General features: G+C 48.7%; 1 protein-coding gene across 2 annotated transcripts in view; it reads right to left on the bottom strand.

Annotated features, from left to right (window-relative positions):
* KIF2C (kinesin family member 2C) overlaps positions 1–20185 on the bottom strand; it is a 752439-nt gene that overhangs the window by 284315 nt on the left and 447939 nt on the right. For both annotated transcript variants that reach the window (XM_069232808.1, XM_069232807.1), the window contains 2 exons: positions 10266–10329; positions 10064–10155 (listed from right to left, as the gene is read on the bottom strand). In XM_069232808.1, the coding sequence (XP_069088909.1) occupies positions 10064–10155; positions 10266–10329 (156 nt within the window). The remainder of the gene's footprint in view (positions 1–10063; positions 10156–10265; positions 10330–20185) is intronic.

A 20185-nucleotide genomic window follows, 5' to 3' on the forward strand; every position in this document is an offset into this window, starting at 1 on the left:
ACGTCTTTCATTCCATCCTGCAGGTTGGCTTTGGCGGTAGCTGGGTCTTTGGTGAGGGAGAGTATCAGCTGGGTGTCGTCGGCGTAGGAGATGTTGTGTTTGCGAGTGATGTTGGCGAGGGGGCTCATGTAGATATTGAAGAGGGTAGGGATGAGTGAAGAGCCTTGCAGAACGCCACAGATCTCAGTGGGTTCTGAGCGGAAGGGAGACTTTGGGTTCGGTCAGAGAGGAACGAGATGATCCAGTCCAGGGCATGTCCTTGGATTCCAGTGGAGCGGCGACGGGTTATTAGGGTGCAGTGGCACACGGTGTTGAAGGCAGCCGAGAGGTCCAGGAGGATGAGGGCAGTTGTTTCTCCGTTGTCCATCAGGGTTCGGATGTCATCGGTGACTGCGATAAGGGTGGTTTCTGTGCTGTGGTTGGCACGAAAACCTGATTGGGAGGGGTCGAGCAGGTTGTTGTCTTCAAGGAAGGTGGTCAATTGCTTTTGGCGGCCTTCTCAATGACCTTGGCCGGGAAGGGGAGAAGAGAGATGGGGCGGAAGTTCTTCAGGTCGTTGGGTCAGCCGTGGTTTTTTTTTCAGGAGAGCGTTGACTTCTGCGTGTTTCCAGTTCTCAGGGAAGGTCGCAGAGGCGAACGAGCTGTTGATGATGCTCTGGAGATAGGGGGCGATGATGGCGTCGGCTTTGTTGAAGATGTGGTGGGGGCACGGGTCCGAGGGGGAGCCAGAGTGGATGGTGTTCATGGTGATTCTGGTCTCTTCGGAGCTGATGGGAGTCCAGGCGTTGAGGGTAGTGGCTGGGGCTGTAGGTTCAGTGGTGGGCGGCAGGGTTTGGGGTCCGAAGCTGTCGTGTAGCTCGGTGATCTTTCGGTGGAAGAAAGTAGCGAGGGAGTTGCAGAGTTCTTGTGAGGGTGTGATGATGTTGGAGCTGGCGTTGGAGAGCTCTTTGACGATGTTGAAGAGTTCTTTGCTGCTGTGGGTGTTGTTGTCGAGTCTCTCTTTAAAAGATACCCTTTGGTGGAGCGGTTCAGCTGGTGGTGTTCACGGGTGGTGATCTTGAGGGCTGACATGTTTTCTGCCGTTTGTTCTTTGCGCCAGGTTTTTTCGAGGGTACGGCAGGATTTCTTGGATTCTTTGAGGAAGTCCGTGAACCACGGGGGTTTCACGATGTTGGTCTCTCTTGGGTGGCTTCTGAGAGGGGCGAGGTTGTCGGCACAGTTGGTGATACACTGTGTGAGGCTGAGAGCAGCGTTGTTGGCGTCGGTGGTGATGGCTGGTTATGGTTTAGAGTTGAGAGTAGCTGCTCTGTGGAGATTGTTCCAGGGTCTGCGTGGGATTTGTAGTGTGCAAAGGTGGTGGGTCTCACGTTTGAAGGTGAAGTGGACAGATCTGTGGTCGGTCCAATGTATCTCAGAGGAGTGGCTGAAGGATATATGGTTGCTGGCGGAGAAGATGGGGTCGAGCGTGTGGCCGGCGGTGTGGGTGGGGGTGTCCACCAGTTGCTTGAGTCCGAGGTTGGCGAGGTTGTCGAGTAGGGTGGCGGTGTTGGTGTCGTTCTTCTCCAGGTGGAAATTCAGGTTCCCGAGGAGGATGTAGTCTGGCGAGGCTAGGGCGTGCGAGGAGATGAAGTCAGTGATTGATTCGCTGAATAGGGCGCGTGGGCCAGGGGGCTTGTAGACGAGAGTACCTTGGAGGGTGGTCCTGGGGTCGGTGTGGATCTGGAAGTGCATGTGTTCGGCGGCGAGGGGGTGTCTTCGGTCGAGGTGGTGATGTTGATGGAGTTCTTGTAGATGATGGCGATTCCTCCCCCGATTTGGTTGGCGCGGTCTTTCCGGGCGACCTTGTAGCCGTCGGGGATGGCTATGGCGATGTCAGGAGCCGATGAGGCGTTCATCCAGGTCTCTGTGATGAAGGCGACGTCAGGTGCTGTTGTGTCCAGGAGGTCCCATAATTTGATGGCGTGCTTGTGGACGGAGCGTGTGTTGAGGAGGATTCACTTGAGGTGGTTGTTGGTGTGTGGGTCGGTGGAAGGACTGCAGGCTCGGTGGAAGGTAAACTTGCAGGCTTGACAGGCGAAGGGTCCATGAGTGCGTTTGGGGCTGGCTTGGTAGCAGTTGGCAGTTTGTCCGGGGTTGAGTGCAGTGAGGGAGGCGGCGTCGTATCTAAGATGGGGGTTTTGGGTGCGGTGGGGGCCAGGGGTTCTGGCGCTGGGCGCGGACGGGCTTGCCTATGGCGCGGCCGCCATAAGAGGGAAGGGGTCAGCAGGGAGGACAGCGAATGGGAGCGGGGGGGGCCGCAAGGGGGCAGCAGCGGGAAAGCGGGATGCGGGGAGCGGGTAGGCGGGAGAGAAAAAAGGCAAAAGAGAGATATAGGCAAAAGAGCAAGAAAGGCAAAAGAGCAAGAAAGGCAAAAGAGCAAGAAAGGCAAAAGAGCAAGAAAGGCAAAAGAGCAAGAAAGGCAAAAGAGCAAGAAAGGCAAAAGAGCAAGAAAGGCAAAAGAGCAAGAAAGGCAAAAGAGCAAGAAAGGCAAAAGAGCAAGAAAGGCAAAAGAGCAACAAAGGCAAAAGAGCAACAAAGGCAAAAGAGCAACAAAGGCAAAAGAGCAACAAAGGCAAAAGAGCAACAAAGGCAAAAGAGCAACAAAGGCAAAAGAGCAACAAAGGCAAAAGAGCAACAAAGGCAAAAGAGCAACAAAGGCAAAAGAGCAACAAAGGCAAAAGAGCAACAAAGGCAAAAGAGCAACAAAGGCAAAAGAGCAACAAAGGCAAAAGAGCAACAAAGGCAAAAGAGCAACAAAGGCAGAGAGCAAGAAAGGCAGAGAGCAAGAAAGGCAGAGCAAGAAAGGCAGAGAGCAAGAAAGGCAGAGAGCAGTCAAGTTTAAAAGAGAGGTAAAGGCAGAGGAGCGTCCAAGTGTAGGAAAGTACCATCTTGCCTGGCATGTTACCCCCATATTTCACTGTATATATGTTGTTTTATTTGTATGTGTCACTGGGACCCTGCCAGCCAGGGCCCCAGTGCTCATAAGTGTGCCCTGTATGTGTTACCTGTGTTATGACTAACTGTCTCACTGAAGCTCTGCTATCCAGAACCACAGGGTTATGCTCTCTCGTTTCTTTCTAAATTGTCACTAACAGGCTAGTGACCAATTTTACCAATTTACATTGGCATACTGGAACACCCTTATAATTCCCTAGTATATGGTACTGAGGTACCCAGGGTATTGGGGTTCCAGGAGATCCCTATGGGCTGCAGCATTTCTTTTGCCACCCATAGGGAGCTCTGACAATTCTTACACAGGCCTGCCCTTGCAGCCTGGGTGAAATAACGTCCACGTTATTTCACAGCCATTTACCACTGCACTTAAGTAACTTATAAGTCACCTATATGTCTAACCTTTACCTGGTAAAGGTTGGGTGCTAAGTTACTTAGTGTGTGGGCACCCTGGCACTAGCCAAGGTGCTCCCACATTGTTCAGGGCAAATTCCCAGGACTTTGTGAGTGCGGGGACACCATTACACGTGTGCACTATACATATGTCACGACATATGTATAGCGTCACAATGGTAACTCCGAACATGGCCATGTAACATGTCTAAGATCATGGAATTGTCACCCCAATGCCATTCTGGCATTGGGGAGACAATTCCATGATCCCCCGAGTCTCTAGCTCAGACCCGGGTACTGCCAAACTACCTTTCCCGGGGTTTCACTGCAGCTGCTGCCAACCCCTCAGACAGGTTTCTGCCCTCCTGGGGTCCAGCCAGGCTTGGCCCAGGAAGGCAGAACAAAGGACTTCCTCAGAGAGGGTGTTACGCCCTCTCCCTTTGGAAAAAGGTGTTCGGGCTGGGGAGGAGTAGCCTCCCCCAGCCTCTGGAAATGCTTTCATGGGCACAGATGGTGCCCATTTCTGCATAAGCCAGTCTACACCGGTTCAGGGATCCCCCAGCCCTGCTCTGGCGTGAAACTGGACAAAGGAAAGGAGAGTGATCACTCCCCTGACCTGCACCTCCCCTGGGAGGTGCCCAGAGCTCCTCCAGTGTGCTCCAGACCTCTGCCATCTTGGAAACCGAGGTGCTGCTGGCACACTGGACTGCTCTGAGTGGCCAGTGCCAGCAGGTGACATCAGAGACTCCTTCTGATAGGCTCCTCCAGGTGTTGCTAGCCTATCCTCTCTCCTAGGTAGCCAAACCTCCTTTTCTGGCTATTTAGGGTCTCTGCTTTGGGGAATTCCTTAGATAACGAATGCAAGAGCTCATCAGAGTTCCTCTGCATCTCTCTCTTCACCTTCTGCCAAGGAATTGACCGCTGACTGCTCTGGAAGCCTGCAAAACTGCAACAAAGTAGCAAAGACGACTACTGCGACCTTGTAACGCTGATCCAGCCGCCTTCTCGACTGTTTTCCTGGTGGTGCATGCTGTGGGGGTAGTCTGCCTCCTCTCTGCACTAGAAGCTCCGAAGAAATCTCCCGTGGGTCAACAGAATCTTCCCCCTGCAACCGCAGGCACCAAAGAACTGCATCACTGGTCCTCTGGGTCTCCTCTCAGCACGACGAGCGAGGTCCATTGAACTCAGCAACTCTGTCCAAGTGACTCCCACAGTCCAGTGACTCTTCAGTCCAAGTTTGGTGGAGGTAAGTCCTTGCCTCCCCACGCTAGACTGCATTGCTGGGAACCACGTGATTTGCAGCTGCTCCGGCTCCTGTGCACTCTTCCAGGATTTCCTTTGTGCACAGCCAAGCCTGGGTCCCGGCACTCTAACCTGCAGTGCACGACCTCCTGAGTTGTCCTCCGGCGTCGTGGGACCCTCCTTTGTGACTTCGGGTGAGCTCCGGTTCACTCCACTTCGTAGTGCCTGTTCCGGCACTTCTGCGGGTGCTGCTTGCTTCTGAGTGGGCTCTTTGTCTTGCTGGACGCCCCCTCTGTCTCCTCACGCAATTGGCGACATCCTGGTCCCTCCTGGGCCACAGCAGCATCCAAAAACCCTAACTGCGACTCTTGCAGCTAGCAAGGCTTGTTTGCGGTCTTTCTGCACGGAAACACCTCTGCAAGGCTCTTCATGACGTGAGACATCCATCCTCCAAAGGGGAAGTTTCTAGCCCTTGTCGTTCTTGCAGAATCCACAGCTTCTACCATCCGGTGGCAGCTTCTTTGCACCCACAGCTGGCATTTCCTGGGCATCTGCCCACTCCCGACTTGATTGTGACTCTTGGACTTGGTCCCCTTGTTCCACAGGTACTCTCGTCCAGAAATTCATTGTTGTTGCATTGCTGGTGTTGGTCTTCCTTGCAGAATTCCCCTATCACGACTTCTGTGCTCTCTAGGGAACTTAGGTGCACTTTGCACCCACTTTTCAGGGTCTTGGGGTGGGCTATTTTTCTAACCCTCACTGTTTTCTTACAGTCCCTGTGACTGTCTACGAGCTCACATAGGTTTTGGGTCCATTCGTGGTTCGCATTCCACTTCTAGAGTATATGGTTTGTGTTGCCCCTATACGTATGTGCTCCCATTGCATTCTATTGTGACTATACATTGTTTGCACTGTTTTTTATTGCTATTACTGCATATTTTGGTATTGTGTACATATATCTTGTGTATATTTGCTATCCTCATACTGAGGGTACTCACTGAGATACTTTGGCATATTGTCATAAAAATAAAGTACCTTTATTTTTAGTATATCTGTGTATTGTGTTTTCTTATGATATTGTGCATATGACACTAGTGGTACTGTAGGAGCTTCACTCGTCTCCTAGTTCAGCCTAAACTGCTCTGCTAAGCTACCTTCTCTATCAGCCTAAGCTGCTAGACACCCCTCTACACTAATAAGGGATACCTGGACCTGGTGCAAGGTGTAAGTTCCCCTTTGTACCCACTACAAGCCAGGCCAGCCTCCTACACCAAGGCAGAGGAGCGCCCAAAGGCAGGCAGAGGAGCGCCCAAAGGCAGGCAGAGGAGCGCCCAAAGGCAGGCAGAGGAGCGCCCAAAGGCAAAGAGCGGTCAAGTTTAAAAGAGGTAAAGCGAGCAATAAAGGCAAAGAGCGAGAAAGGCAGAGAGCGGTCAAGGTAAAAGAGGTAAAGGCAAACAAGCGATAAAGGCAGAGGAGCGAGAAAGGCAAAAGAGCGATAAAGGCAGAAAAGAGAAAAAGGCACCAAGAGAGAATAAAAAGGCAACTCAGTAGTAGGCGCAGAGGTGGAGTCTAAGGTCTACACACAGGTGGCAGGGGCCTGGGCACGTGGAGCTGCAGCAGCGGGGGAGCGACCTACCCGAGGGTCAAGTACTTTACTCCTAGTGTATATACTGTGTATAATACTTACAGAAGGAATATTGTCTCAAAGATATTTTTGGTACTGCGTCACCCAAATAAATACCTTTATTTTTGGTAACAGTGAGTATTGTCTTTACTTGTGTATAAGTACTGTGAAACTATAAGTGGCATTGCAGGAACTTTGCATGTCTCCTAGTTCAGCTTAAGCTGCTCTGCTATAACTACCTCTATCAGCCTAAACTGCTAGAACACTAATACATTTCACTAATAAGGGATAATTGGACCTGGTATAAGGTGTAAATACCCAAGGTACCCACAACAAAACCAGGCCAGCCTCCTACAGTCACCCCCGGCTGAAGCACCTGACAGGAGATTCGTCGTGACTGGCACCGTGGGCAAGTCTATAGTTCCAAGACCTCAGCTGCCCTACACACCACCATAGCGTAAGAAGCTCCCTCCTCTGTAGCCACATTAGGAGGCAAGTGCATCCCAGTATCTGGAGACGTGTCCAGTCCACTGACCTCCACTAGATACTCATACCAGTCCTGTTCTTGCTCCAGGTCGCACTCTAAAGGGTCTTCAGACCTCTCCCACTCCTCTCCTGTGCCTGGCTGTTCAAAATAAGGCTCAGGCAACGATCCTGACATAATTCGCGGCTTCTGCGTCGTCGCTCCGGATCATCCGGAATGAGGATAGGGCTAGCACCATTGGGCGCCAGTGAAGGAAGCGACGTCGGACCCGGCGCCCGTAGACTGTGTGGGAACGGCGCCAGTCCGGATCTGTTATCAGATCCTGAGATCCCCAGCGGCGCAGAGGCCGAAACCGCCAAGGTCGAACCCAATGGGGGCCCAGCTGACCCCTGCGGGGCACAAAGACCCTCCCGAGGGTGCAGCCTGCTCAAAAACAAAGAGCATGGCCTTGTAAAATTCCTTTGAACAGGGTTCGCTCTGGTCCCCAGAAAAGGGGAAGACGGCGAGTCAGCCCTGGCGATGGCTCCGAGGAACAGTGCTCAGAACATAGACGATCCCTAGATGCGTCATCGGCCAACAGGCCAAGCGAAGTCAAAGTCGGCTTAGACTTCTTTTTATTCATCTTTATCCGAGTGATTGGATTAACTCAAATGCAAGGAAGAGGACTTTGGGCTCCAGGAGTGGTGCCACGACCTCTCCTACTGCAGGACCGTGACCGCCTCGGAGTCATGCCAACCAATGATGGCTGTTGGGCCGCAAGAAGTTTGAGGGATCTATTTCTCAAGGCCTTCAGAGCCTTGGCCCGACTGTCGGAACATGAAGTCAAGTTGTGATCCTTCTCCAAACACCAGAGATAGACTGTCTGGATCCGTGACAGACATGGTGCAATGACATGCACCACACGGTTTGAATCCAGTCTTTTTAGAAGACATGCTTCAAACAATCAAGACGTAAAAACCTCTATGTACGGCGAAGAAATGGGTAGCTCTTTCTAGATCTGCACTTAACCGGCACGGAAGGAAAAGAACTGACGTACGCGTGCCGAGGTGACATCTGTATAGACAACCGTGACATCAGACTTCAACAACAGTGACACCACGCGGAGCCAGATGCATGTGGATCCGAACGACTCCACCCGATAGTGCGCGCAGAGTACTGCTCAGCAGAAAAATTCTGGATCCAAAACTGGTGCCAGGGAACTCTAAGGTAAGGAATCTGCAGCTAGACGTCTATCAGATTGCTTAAATAGTTCTGCATGCTCTCGTGTGTGCGCACGCACACAAATACACACACTTTTATAAGGCTTTAGTCCTACTTTTAGGTCTAACCTGTCCCTTTTTTTCTTTTCAAAATCTGCTCACCCTATGTGAGGTGTAAAGTACGGGTTCTTGTCCTCGCGCATTTTCACATTTGAAAATTACACCGCGCCGTAAAATCGCTCGTTGCTATGGCAATCTTTGGGCAGCAACCCTTTATAGGCAGGGACAGTAGAAACTAAAGTTCCCTAAGACCACCCCCTGTGGGCCCCCTCCAGTCCCAATTCAATGTATTCTACTACATAATACTTGTTTAATGCCGGCCCTCCTGGGTTTATACTGCACGTGTTGCTAAAACTAACATTTTAGTGTTACAACAGTTTTAATACGTTTTAATAAATTTTGCCTCTGATGACGTATCTAGAGGACAATTACTCTGCTTCATTTCTCATATGCTCTGGTATTGCTTCCAAGATTAACGAACAATCTCACATTTAAGTCTAGTGACATCAGTGGCCCAGCTGGCAAGTTAATTAACTAAGTAGTTTTCTGAAACCGGATATACTGATAGTACCTAGTTATCAGCACGGCGCAAGTCACTGTCGACAAAGCTGTCTATACAACACTTGTTCATCTATTGCCTGTTTTGAGCGAGTATTGTAAATATAGGCTCCATGTGGCATCCCGGGTGATCACTTCGTTTTAACTACCGGGGTAGTTGCTAGAATGGATTAAGTGTGGCGAGGAGATAAACAATGCAATCGGTCTCGCGTTTCTTCGAGTTAGCGCTATTAGCGTTGAAAATTTCTAAATTGACTTTTTGCCACAAAAATTACAAATTAAAACAGTTGACAGACGGGTCAATGCAAAGCGATACGGCCGCATAAACATGAGCGCGAAATGACCCAAAAGAAAAAATACGTTCGCTCGCAGTCAAACGTATCGGCAAAAAAACGATTATCCATGTAACAGGGTCGGTCCTCAAGGCGGTAACAAAACCATCCCTAGGAGGGACAAACTTAAAGAATTTACCAATGATAATGTTTTTTTAAATTTTTTATTAAGGCAAGCCCACGAACGAGCGAGTGTTGGACGTGACGTGGGCGTGGTTAAAAGTCCACATAGATACCAATTTGTTGGAAGAGGACCTAGTCAGTAAGAATTTACATCGGTTTAGACAGATCAGTTACTGAGTGCCTGGGTGATGGGGATTTTCTAAAGTGCACAATGTCAAAAATAAATTTCTCCTCAAATTTAATAAGTCATGTTATGGAGCAGAACTCACGAAATCCTCATGGGGGATGGGGGGGAACCGAGGCCCAGTGGTTAGAATACTTGCTCCAGCTTTAGAGGTAAGCTCCGCACACAAAGATGCTGCAGCACATTGCTGCTTTAAAGCAATAGTGCCCGGCTGTACTTTAATAAGTCATACAAATCTCTACACATTTTTTCACCTTTGCCTTTTACCAAGGAGAGAACTAATGGGCGATTTCAATCTGATTTGTTTATATGCAAATTACAACTGTAAAAGAAAATATGTACCTCAGTATAAAAAAAGGTCCACGCCATTTCTGAAATCCTACCCATGGAAGGAGAAATTCTGTATTTATGAATTTAACTGAGTATACCTTCAAGAAAAAAACTTTCCTTAGCGGTTCAGGACTCAACTGGATGACAACATAGCAGTGCCGTGGAAAAGTACTATAATCCTAATCAGCTCAGGGTTTTTTTTTGAGGATGGGACACCAAGTCGTATGCAGTAGGTTAAGAGCAATTAGACAAACCAGGAAGCAAGTTTAACATTGTACCAAGGGTAACAAAACACTTCAGTGGAAGTCATGGTTGAACAGATCAGTTTAAGATTTTATGAGGGGCAGGTTATGTTTTGTCCTTATTAGTATGAAGTCAATTACATTAGTGCATGTTAGCGAAATGCCAATGTGAATACAATCACTAACTCACTCATCTGTCATGCTCCATTTTGAATAGGTTCAGCTCCCTAAGGGTGACTAAATTTAATGACCTGCAAACATTTTTCACCTAGTTTAAACACATGAGCATAAAACTTCTTACCTTTCCATTGTAGATTTCAAAGAAAGTGACATACACATCAATGTCCAAGCTCTGGTACCGTGGTTGACTCTGGAGTAGGAACACATCCCTCGCTAAAAAAAAAAAAAAAAAAAAAAAAAAAAAAAAAAAAAAAAAAGATAGTTGATTTCATATACCACGGCTTATTTGGACACTGAAGGTTAATTCATGATTTTATACTTACAAGCGAATGCATAGATTCCCTTCGAAACATTCTGACTTTTGCCAGAAAAGTCTCCACCCATTGTCTATTAAAAAGTGCAAAAAGCATAAGATTATTAAATATGAAAATCTATTAATAGACTTTAGCACTCAAATACTAATTTGAGAGGGCATATAGAATGATATAAGTTTACGAACAAGCACATTTAAGGCTGCTGACTACAGATCCCTTGGACCAAGTGGCTGCGGTCATTTGATCAAACCTTTTATTGAATGTACCACTGCAGTGCATTCTTGGCATTTTAACTGTACAAACGCCCCCCTCCCTCCCAAAAAAGCAGATCTAGCGCTCTTCTACACGCTAATGTGCACCCCCACCTAGTTAAGTGAAGAAACACTTCATAAGTTATCAAAACTGGAACACACTGGTTACAGTGTAGCCAAGTTTCATGCCACCTGCTATTACACTGTTAAGCAATGGTGTACTGGATTGATGAGTTCTTTTAAAAGTTGCCTAAACTGTGGCTTCGTGAGCTTAATTCTTTCAAGCTGTTAAGAACCATGAAGTTCATACTGGTGTTCATATAAACGACTAACCATCTCCAAATGAGTTAAGCTACAAGGAGAGTACTATAAGACTGCTTTTCAAATACATATTTGCCCAACAGTGATCGCACTCCTAGAAATCTTAGCTGGATTCTGTAGTTTAAGCAAATGAAAATAAATGAAATGGTGATAGTTTCAAAGAAAACCTCGCAGGGGTTGAAAGAGAAAATATTGGTGTTGCTCAGATCACATCTCAGCCACGGTAGAACAGAGCTAGTTGGATGTCAGAGGGCTAGTTTGATTCACCAGGAAGGTAATGGATATGAAAATATTGAAATAGACAATCAAGGGAGCCCAAAAATCCCTCATATAATGGAAAGGTCCAAGAGTGACGTTAAGGAATTAAAGACTATAAGAAGGAGGTATCGCTTAAATAGACCAAGGATAATTAAATGCTAACTGGTCTATTTGAGAAATGCAACAGCATTACATCCCAATCCACCATTTGGAGGAGTACAGGAAACATTAACTTATGAGTGAAAAGTGCACATAGACTTCAAATATGTCGGGTCTTCTTGTCCGGAAATTCAGCTGAAGCTGGGGAAACGTTCTGATCTACCCATAATGTATTCAATTAAAAAACACATTTAAAAAGCGAGAACCAGTGCAGCAGTGAAGACCAAATGGAATTGCTGCTAGCATCTCTAGAGATTAAGAGGAGTTTTGGAGTCACTAGCTCAGAAATAAAACTTGAAGTTGGAGCTGTGTATACTCAAGAACTGGCAAAGGGATTTACTCGTCCATTGTATGAAAGAGGAAGACAGGGGCTCGTCGAGGTCCAGGAACAAGAAGAGATGCATAGGAGCAAGATGTTTTACAATAAGCATGGGTAGAAGAGTGGCACGTGAAAAAGGGCAGACTGGTCAAGGGGGAAATTAAAAACTCAAATGTCAGAAGGAATGACTAACTCATTACCCACTCAGGAAAAGAGGACTACAATCGCCTAACTCCCAACAGGACTATGTGCAGCCAAGTAGGTGGCAGATGGAGTATTTAGATATTTTCACTGAGGCATGTGTGGCAGCTTGAAGTGCATGTTGGGTTGTCAGCCACCCTGCAAATCAATAAGGGTCTACAGGCAACTTTAATAATGTAGTAAGGATGGTGTCAATGTGATTCTCACAGCACAAAGCAAAATCTACAAACATACTAAGGGGTGCTGAATGAGGGCGAGGGTTACATCGTTTGTCAATGATTACATTGTTGAATTTGCGATATCCACAGGTATTGCTCTAAAGTGAAACAAAAACACTTACCAGTCGGAGTAGATTTGCAGCTTGAAGAATTTTCTGTATTCACATGCTGTGCATTATTCCGCTATCTAGTGGTTGGGTCCGGAACTCTCCTCTTACATAGTAGTTGCTTCTTATTTTCGCTTGGCGTCATTGGTCCTCACCATTTGATGCATAGTCCAGGCCCGCCGCCCCCAATGTGAAACACCCTCCCCAAAAGTCTACAAGCATGGTCACTATCTTCAGATTCATTACCCCCTCCCCGTGCTTATTTGTCAAATTAATGTCCGATGGACTTACTTTGGCTGCACCCTCCTAATGCCCCATATGAATTCACAAAGTTCTTCAAACTGAAAAACTACTCCTACTGTAAGTAGCCATTCCGTTTTGCAGTTTGAATCTTTCTGGATTCACATGCTATGCACTGACTTCATAGCTGTTTCCTCATTGAGGTGACTGAGCTGGAGTTGAGGTTGTGCTTGTAAACAGACGCTTCACTGTCCCACTTTTGCTTCTGTTCACCTGTACATCAATGCAGTAGTGTTTCATGAAAGTGTCCCGACAACCATGTGGCTGCAGTGCACGTTATTCAGAACACTGGCAAGGAAGGCTATTGTAGCTCCTCCTTTGTCAAATGTGCTTTTGGTTTTGTCCCTTGTTGTATGGCCGCTCTCTTGACATTTGAACTGTTTGAGTTATTCACCTTGCAATGGTACTCCCTGTGAACGGCGCTCCTTTGTTATTGTAAAGAAATGGCTCCCTGTTGCAGTTACCCCCCACTTTTTGCCTGATACTGATGCTGACTTGACTGAGAAGTGTGCTGGGACCCTGCTAACCAGGCCCCAGCACCAGTGTTCCTTCACCTAAAATGTACCATTGTATCCACAATTGGCACACCCTGGCATTCAGATAAGTCCCTTGTAACTGGTACTTCTAGTACCAAGGGCCCTGATGCCAAGGAAGGTCTCTAAGGGCTGCAGCATGTCTTATGCCACCCTAGAGACCCCTCACTCAGCACAGACACACTGCTTACAAGCCTGTGTGTGCTAGTGAGAACAAAATGAGTAAGTCGACATGGCACTCCCCTCAGGGTGCCATGCCAGCCTCTCACTGCCTATGCAGTATAGGTAAGACACCCCTCTAGCAGGCCTTACAGCCCTAAGGCAGGGTGCACTATACCATAGGTGAGGGTACCAGTGCATGAGCACTGTGCCCCTACAGTGTCTAAACAAAACCTTAGACATTGTAAGTGCAGGGTAGCCATAAGAGTATCTGGTCTGGGAGTCTGTTTTACACGAACTCCACAGCACCATAATGGCTACCCTGAAAACTGGGAAGTTTGGTATCAAACTTCTCAGCACAATAAATGCACACTGATGCCAGTGTACATTTTATTGTAAAATACACCCCAGAGGGCACCTTAGAGGTGCCCCCTGAAACTTAACCGACTATCTGGGTAGGCTGACTAGTTTTAGCAGCCTGCCACAAACCGAGACATGTTGCTGGCCCCATGGGGAGAGTGCCTTTGTCACTCTGAGGCCAGTAACAAAGCCTGCACTGGGTGGAGATGCTAACACCTCCCCCAGGCAGGAATTGTCACACCTGGCGGTGAGCCTCAAAGGCTCACCTCCTTTGTGCCAACCCAGCAGGACACTCCAGCTAGTGGAGTTGCCCGCCCCCTCCGGCCAGGCCCCACTTTTGGCGGCAAGGCCGGAGAAAATAATGAGAAAAACAAGGAGGAGTCACTGGCCAGTCAGGACAGCCCCTAAGGTGTCCTGAGCTGAAGTGACTAACTTTTAGAAATCCTCCATCTTGCAGATGGAGGATTCCCCCAATAGGGTTAGGATTGTGACCCCCTCCCCTTGGGAGGAGGCACAAAGAGGGTGTACCCACCCTCAGGGCTAGTAGCCATTGGCTACTAACCCCCCAGACCTAAACACGCCCTTAAATTTAGTATTTAAGGGCTACCCTGAACCCTAGAAAATTAGATTCCTGCAACTACAAGAAGAAGGACTGCCCAGCTGAAAACCCCTGCAGCGGAAGACCAGAAGACAACTGCTTTGGCTCCAGAAACTCACCGGCCTGTCTCCTGCCTTCCAAAGATCCTGCTCCAGCGACGCCTTCCAAAGGGACCAGCGACCTCGACATCCTCTGAGGACTGCCCCTGCTTCGAAAAGACAAGAAACTCCCGAGGACAGCGGACCTGCTCCAAGAAAAGCTGCAACTTTGTTTCCAGCAACTTTAAAGAACCCTGCAAGCTCCCCGCAAGAAGCGTGAGACTTGCAACACTGCACCCGGCGACCCCGACTCGGCTGGTGGCGATCCAACACCTCAGGAGGGACCCCAGGACTACTCCGATACTGTGAGTACCAAAACCTGTCCCCCCTGAGCCCCCACAGCGCCGCCTGCAGAGGGAATCCCGAGGCTTCCCCTGACCGCGACTCTTTGAACCTAAAGTCCCGACGCCTGGGAGAGACCCTGCACCCGCAGCCCCCAGGACCTGAAGGACCGGACTTTCACTGGAGAAGTGACCCCCAGGAGTCCCTCTCCCTTGCCCAAGTGGAGGTTTCCCCGAGGAATCCCCCCCCTTGCCTGCCTGCAGCGCTGAAGAGATCCCGAGATCTCTCATAGACTAACATTGCAAACCCGACGCTTGTGTCTACACTGCACCCGGCCGCCCCCGCGCCGCTGAGGGTGAAATTTCTGTGTGGGCTTGTGTCCCCCCCCGGTGCCCTACAAAACCCCCCTGGTCTGCCCTCCGAAGACGCGGGTACTTACCTGCAAGCAGACCGGAACCGGGGCACCCCCTTCTCTCCATTCTAGCCTATGCGTTTTGGGCACCACTTTGAACTCTGCACCTGACCGGCCCTGAGCTGCTGGTGTGGTGACTTTGGGGTTGCTCTGAACCCCCAACGGTGGGCTACCTTGGACCAAGAACTAAGCCCTGTAAGTGTCTTACTTACCTGGTTAACCTAACAAATACTTACCTCCCCTAGGAACTGTGAAAATTGCACTAAGTGTCCACTTTTAAAACAGCTATTTGTCAATAACTTGAAAAGTATACATGCAATTTTGATGATTTGAAGTTCCTAAAGTACTTACCTGCAATACCTTTCGAATGAGATATTACATGTAGAATTTGAACCTGTGGTTCCCAAAATAAACTAAGAAAAGATATTTTTCTATACAAAAACCTATTGGCTGGATTTGTCTCTGAGTGTGTGTACCTCATTTATTGTCTATGTGTATGTACAACAAATGCTTAACACTACTCCTTGGATAAGCCTACTGCTCGACCACACTACCACAAAATAGAGCATTAGTATTATCTCTTTTTGCCACTATCTTACCTCTAAGGGGAACCCTTGGACTCTGTGCATACTATTCCTTACTTTGAAATAGTGCATACAGAGCCAACTTCCTACATTGGTGGATCAGCGGTGGGGTACAAGACTTTGCATTTGCTGGACTACTCAGCCAATACCTGATCACACGACAAATTCCAAAATTGTCATTAGAAATTCATTTTTGCAATTTGAAATTTTTCTAAATTCTTAAAAGTCCTGCTAGGGCCTTGTGTGTTAAGTCCCTGTTTAGCATTGTCTTTTAGAGTTTAAAAGTTTGTTAAAGGTTTGAAATTAGATTCTAGAAACAGCTTTAGATTCTTTAAAAAGTCTTCCAACTTTTAGCAAAATAATGTCTGATACAGAGATGAATGTGGTGGAACTCGACACCACACCTTACCTCCATCTTAAGATGAGGGAGCTAAGGTCTCTCTGTAATATAAAGAAAATAACCATTGGCTCCAGACCTACCAAAATTCAGCTCCAGGAGCTGTTGGCAGAGTTTGAAAAAGCCAACCCCTCTGAGGATGACTTCACAGAGGAAGAAATTAGTGACTTGGAGGGCAATTCCCCCCTTCCAGTCCTAAATAGGGAGACCAGGGCCTCTCAAGCCCTGTCTCCAAAAATGATAGTCAGAAATGTTGCTTCCCTCACAGGAGGGTCCAGCATTTCTGAAATCACTGAGGATGCTCTCAGTGAAGATGACCCCCTGTTAGCCAGGATGGTCAAAAGATTGGCTTTGGAAAAGCAGCTCCTAGCCATAGAAAGGGAAAGAAAAGAGATGGGCCTAGGTCCCATCAATGGTGGCAGCAACTTAAATAGGGTCAGAGATTCTCCTGACATCCTAAAAATCCCCAAAGGGATTGTAACAAAATATGAAGATGGTGATGACATCACCAAATGGTTCACAGCTTTTGAGAGGGCTTGTGTAACCAGAAAAGTGAACAGATCTCACTGGGGTGCTCTCCTTTGGGAAATGTTCACTGGAAAGTGTAGGGATAGACTCCTCACACTCTCTGGAAAAGATGCAGAATCTTATGACCTCATGAAGGGTACCCTGATTGAGGGCTTTGGATTCTCCACTGAGGAGTATAGAATTAGATTCAGGGGGGCTCAAAAATCCTCGAGCCAGACCTGGGTTGATTTTGTAGACTACTCAGTAAAAACACTAGATGGTTGGTTAACTGGAAATGAAGTGTGTGACTATGTTGGGCTTTATAATTTGTTTATGAAAGAACACATTTTAAGTAACTGCTTCAATGAAAAGTTGCATCAGTATCTGGTAGACCTAGGTCCAATTTCTCCCCAAGAATTGGGAAAGAAGGCAGACCACTGGGTCAAGACTAGGGTAACCAAAACTTCCACTGGGGGTGACCAAAAGAAAGGGGTTACAAAAACTCCCCAGGAGAAAGTGGGTAACACTAGAAACAAAGAAAAAGAGTCCTCTGTAGGCCCCCAAAAACCAGAACAGGTGGGTGGGCCCCAGGACACAACCCAAAACAAAGGTGGGTACCAGGGTAAGAACTGGGATGCCACTAAGGCATGGTGCCACAACTGTAAACAGTCTGGGCACCACACCAAGGACACTTCTTGTCCCAAAAACAAACCCCAGAACAAAATTCCTGGGGTAACCAGTGTAGCCATGGGAGAGGACTCCTCAGATGAGGAGGTCTTCCTAGCCTTCAACTGGAAACAGGGCCCAACAGGTGAGTTGGAGATTCCAGAGGGAAGTAGACACTTCCACCACCTACTGGTGAATGGAATCCCAACCACTGCCCTGAGAGACACTTGTGCCAGTCACACTATTGTGCATGACAGGCTGGTGCTCTCAAACCAGTACATCCCAGGTGAGACTGCCAGGGTAAGAGTTAGCCTAGACAGGGTCACTAAGAGGCCTGTGGCTTTAGTGCCCATAGAAGTGGGTGGCACTCTTAGCTGGAGAAGGGTAGTAGTCAGTACAGACCTCCCCCTTGATTGTCTCCTTGGAAATGACTACCCAGAGGTTAGTCAGAGCTCAAGAGAGGAACTGGTCCAGTGCCAGTCCTCTCCCAAGGATTCTGGAAGTCCTGCCTCTGCAGTAAATGCAAGCAGGCCCCAGAAGAAGAAGAAAAGAAAACAGAGTAGGAAGGGTGGACAACCTTTAGCCAAGGTTACAGCAAGCCAAGGAGATTCTGCTCCAGTAGGGGAGAACTCCAAAAATGGCCCTGATAAAGTCCAACCTGACCCACAAGAAGTCCTGGCTAGTCAGGCAACTGTTAAACCTGAGTGGGTGGCTCTTCAGCTAACAGAAGAAAGAGTGGAAGAAGGGTGTTTACTACAAGATGTGGTAACCCCCCACTCCAATACAGCAGACAGGCAACCTGAACCCAAAGAAGCCTGTAACTTAGCCCCTTCCCTTTTAGGTGAAGAGCTAAAGGTGTGGTTCTGGGCACTGACAGCTGTCAGTGGCCTCTGCTGGGTGTTAGCCTTTGTGGCTGCACTATCCTTGGCATGGTGGTCAGACCCCATGCCAAATAGCAAGTTAGGCCCCCTGACCCTGTTGGTCATGGTGGGGTTACTCCAGCTCTGGGTAACCTCTTTGGGTAAGCTAGGGATGACCCTGGCTAAGATAAGATTAGCAGAGGTGGATACCTCTAAACCCAAAATAAAAAGAATGGGTGGAGACATTGAAGAGGCAGACAAGAGGCAATTCAGACTAGGTCCTATCACTGTGGAAGTGGGTCAGTTCCCCAAAGGGAATGACCTGAACAGAAGGATGTAAGGCAGAGTAGGCCCTGCAACTAACCAGCCTATTTCTCCTACTCTTCCTCGCCTGACAGACTAGGAAGACTCTCCCAGCTTGGGCTGAGTCTCCTGGCCTGTGGGCTGGGGGGGGCTTGTGTAAAGAAATGGCTCCCTGTTGCAGTTACCCCCCACTTTTTGCCTGATACTGATGCTGACTTGACTGAGAAGTGTGCTGGGACCCTGCTAACCAGGCCCCAGCACCAGTGTTCCTTCACCTAAAATGTACCATTGTATCCACAATTGGCACACCCTGGCATTCAGATAAGTCCCTTGTAACTGGTACTTCTAGTACCAAGGGCCCTGATGCCAAGGAAGGTCTCTAAGGGCTGCAGCATGTCTTATGCCACCCTAGAGACCCCTCACTCAGCACAGACACACTGCTTACAAGCCTGTGTGTGCTAGTGAGAACAAAATGAGTAAGTCGACATGGCACTCCCCTCAGGGTGCCATGCCAGCCTCTCACTGCCTATGCAGTATAGGTAAGACACCCCTCTAGCAGGCCTTACAGCCCTAAGGCAGGGTGCACTATACCATAGGTGAGGGTACCAGTGCATGAGCACTGTGCCCCTACAGTGTCTAAACAAAACCTTAGACATTGTAAGTGCAGGGTAGCCATAAGAGTATCTGGTCTGGGAGTCTGTTTTACACGAACTCCACAGCACCATAATGGCTACCCTGAAAACTGGGAAGTTTGGTATCAAACTTCTCAGCACAATAAATGCACACTGATGCCAGTGTACATTTTATTGTAAAATACACCCCAGAGGGCACCTTAGAGGTGCCCCCTGAAACTTAACCGACTATCTGTGTAGGCTGACTAGTTTTAGCAGCCTGCCACAAACCGAGACATGTTGCTGGCCCCATGGGGAGAGTGCCTTTGTCACTCTGAGGCCAGTAACAAAGCCTGCACTGGGTGGAGATGCTAACACCTCCCCCAGGCAGGAATTGTCACACCTGGCGGTGAGCCTCAAAGGCTCACCTCCTTTGTGCCAACTCAGCAGGACACTCCAGCTAGTGGAGTTGCCCGCCCCCTCCGGCCAGGCCCCACTTTTGGCGGCAAGGCCGGAGAAAATAATGAGAAAAACAAGGAGGAGTCACTGGCCAGTCAGGACAGCCCCTAAGGTGTCCTGAGCTGAAGTGACTCTAACTTTTAGAAATCCTCCATCTTGCAGATGGAGGATTCCCCCAATAGGGTTAGGATTGTGACCCCCTCCCCTTGGGAGGAGGCACAAAGAGGGTGTACCCACCCTCAGGGCTAGTAGCCATTGGCTACTAACCCCCCAGACCTAAACACGCCCTTAAATTTAGTATTTAAGGGCTACCCTGAACCCTAGAAAATTAGATTCCTGCAACTACAAGAAGGACTGCCCAGCTGAAAACCCCTGCAGCGGAAGACCAGAAGACGACAACTGCTTTGGCTCCAGAAACTCACCGGCCTGTCTCCTGCCTTCCAAAGATCCTGCTCCAGCGACGCCTTCCAAAGGGACCAGCGACCTCGACATCCTCTGAGGACTGCCCCTGCTTCGAAAAGACAAGAAACTCCCGAGGACAGCGGACCTGCTCCAAGAAAAGCTGCAACTTTGTTTCCAGCAACTTTAAAGAACCGTGCAAGCTCCCCGCAAGAAGCGTGAGACTTGCAACACTGCACCCGGCGACCCCGACTCGGCTGGTGGCGATCCAACACCTCAGGAGGGACCCCAGGACTACTCTGATACTGTGAGTACCAAAACCTGTCCCCCCTGAGCCCCCACAGCGCCGCCTGCAGAGGGAATCCCGAGGCTTCCCCTGACCGCGACTCTTTGAACCTAAAGTCCCGACGCCTGGGAGAGACCCTGCACCCGCAGCCCCCAGGACCTGAAGGACCGGACTTTCACTGGAGAAGTGACCCCCAGGAGTCCCTCTCCCTTGCCCAAGTGGAGGTTTCCCAGAGGAATCCCCCCCTTGCCTGCCTGCAGCGCTGAAGAGATCCCGAGATC

The sequence above is a fragment of the Pleurodeles waltl genome, chromosome 4_2 (assembly GCF_031143425.1).
Source record: "Pleurodeles waltl isolate 20211129_DDA chromosome 4_2, aPleWal1.hap1.20221129, whole genome shotgun sequence".
In the NCBI taxonomy this organism is placed as follows: domain Eukaryota; kingdom Metazoa; phylum Chordata; class Amphibia; order Caudata; family Salamandridae; genus Pleurodeles; species Pleurodeles waltl.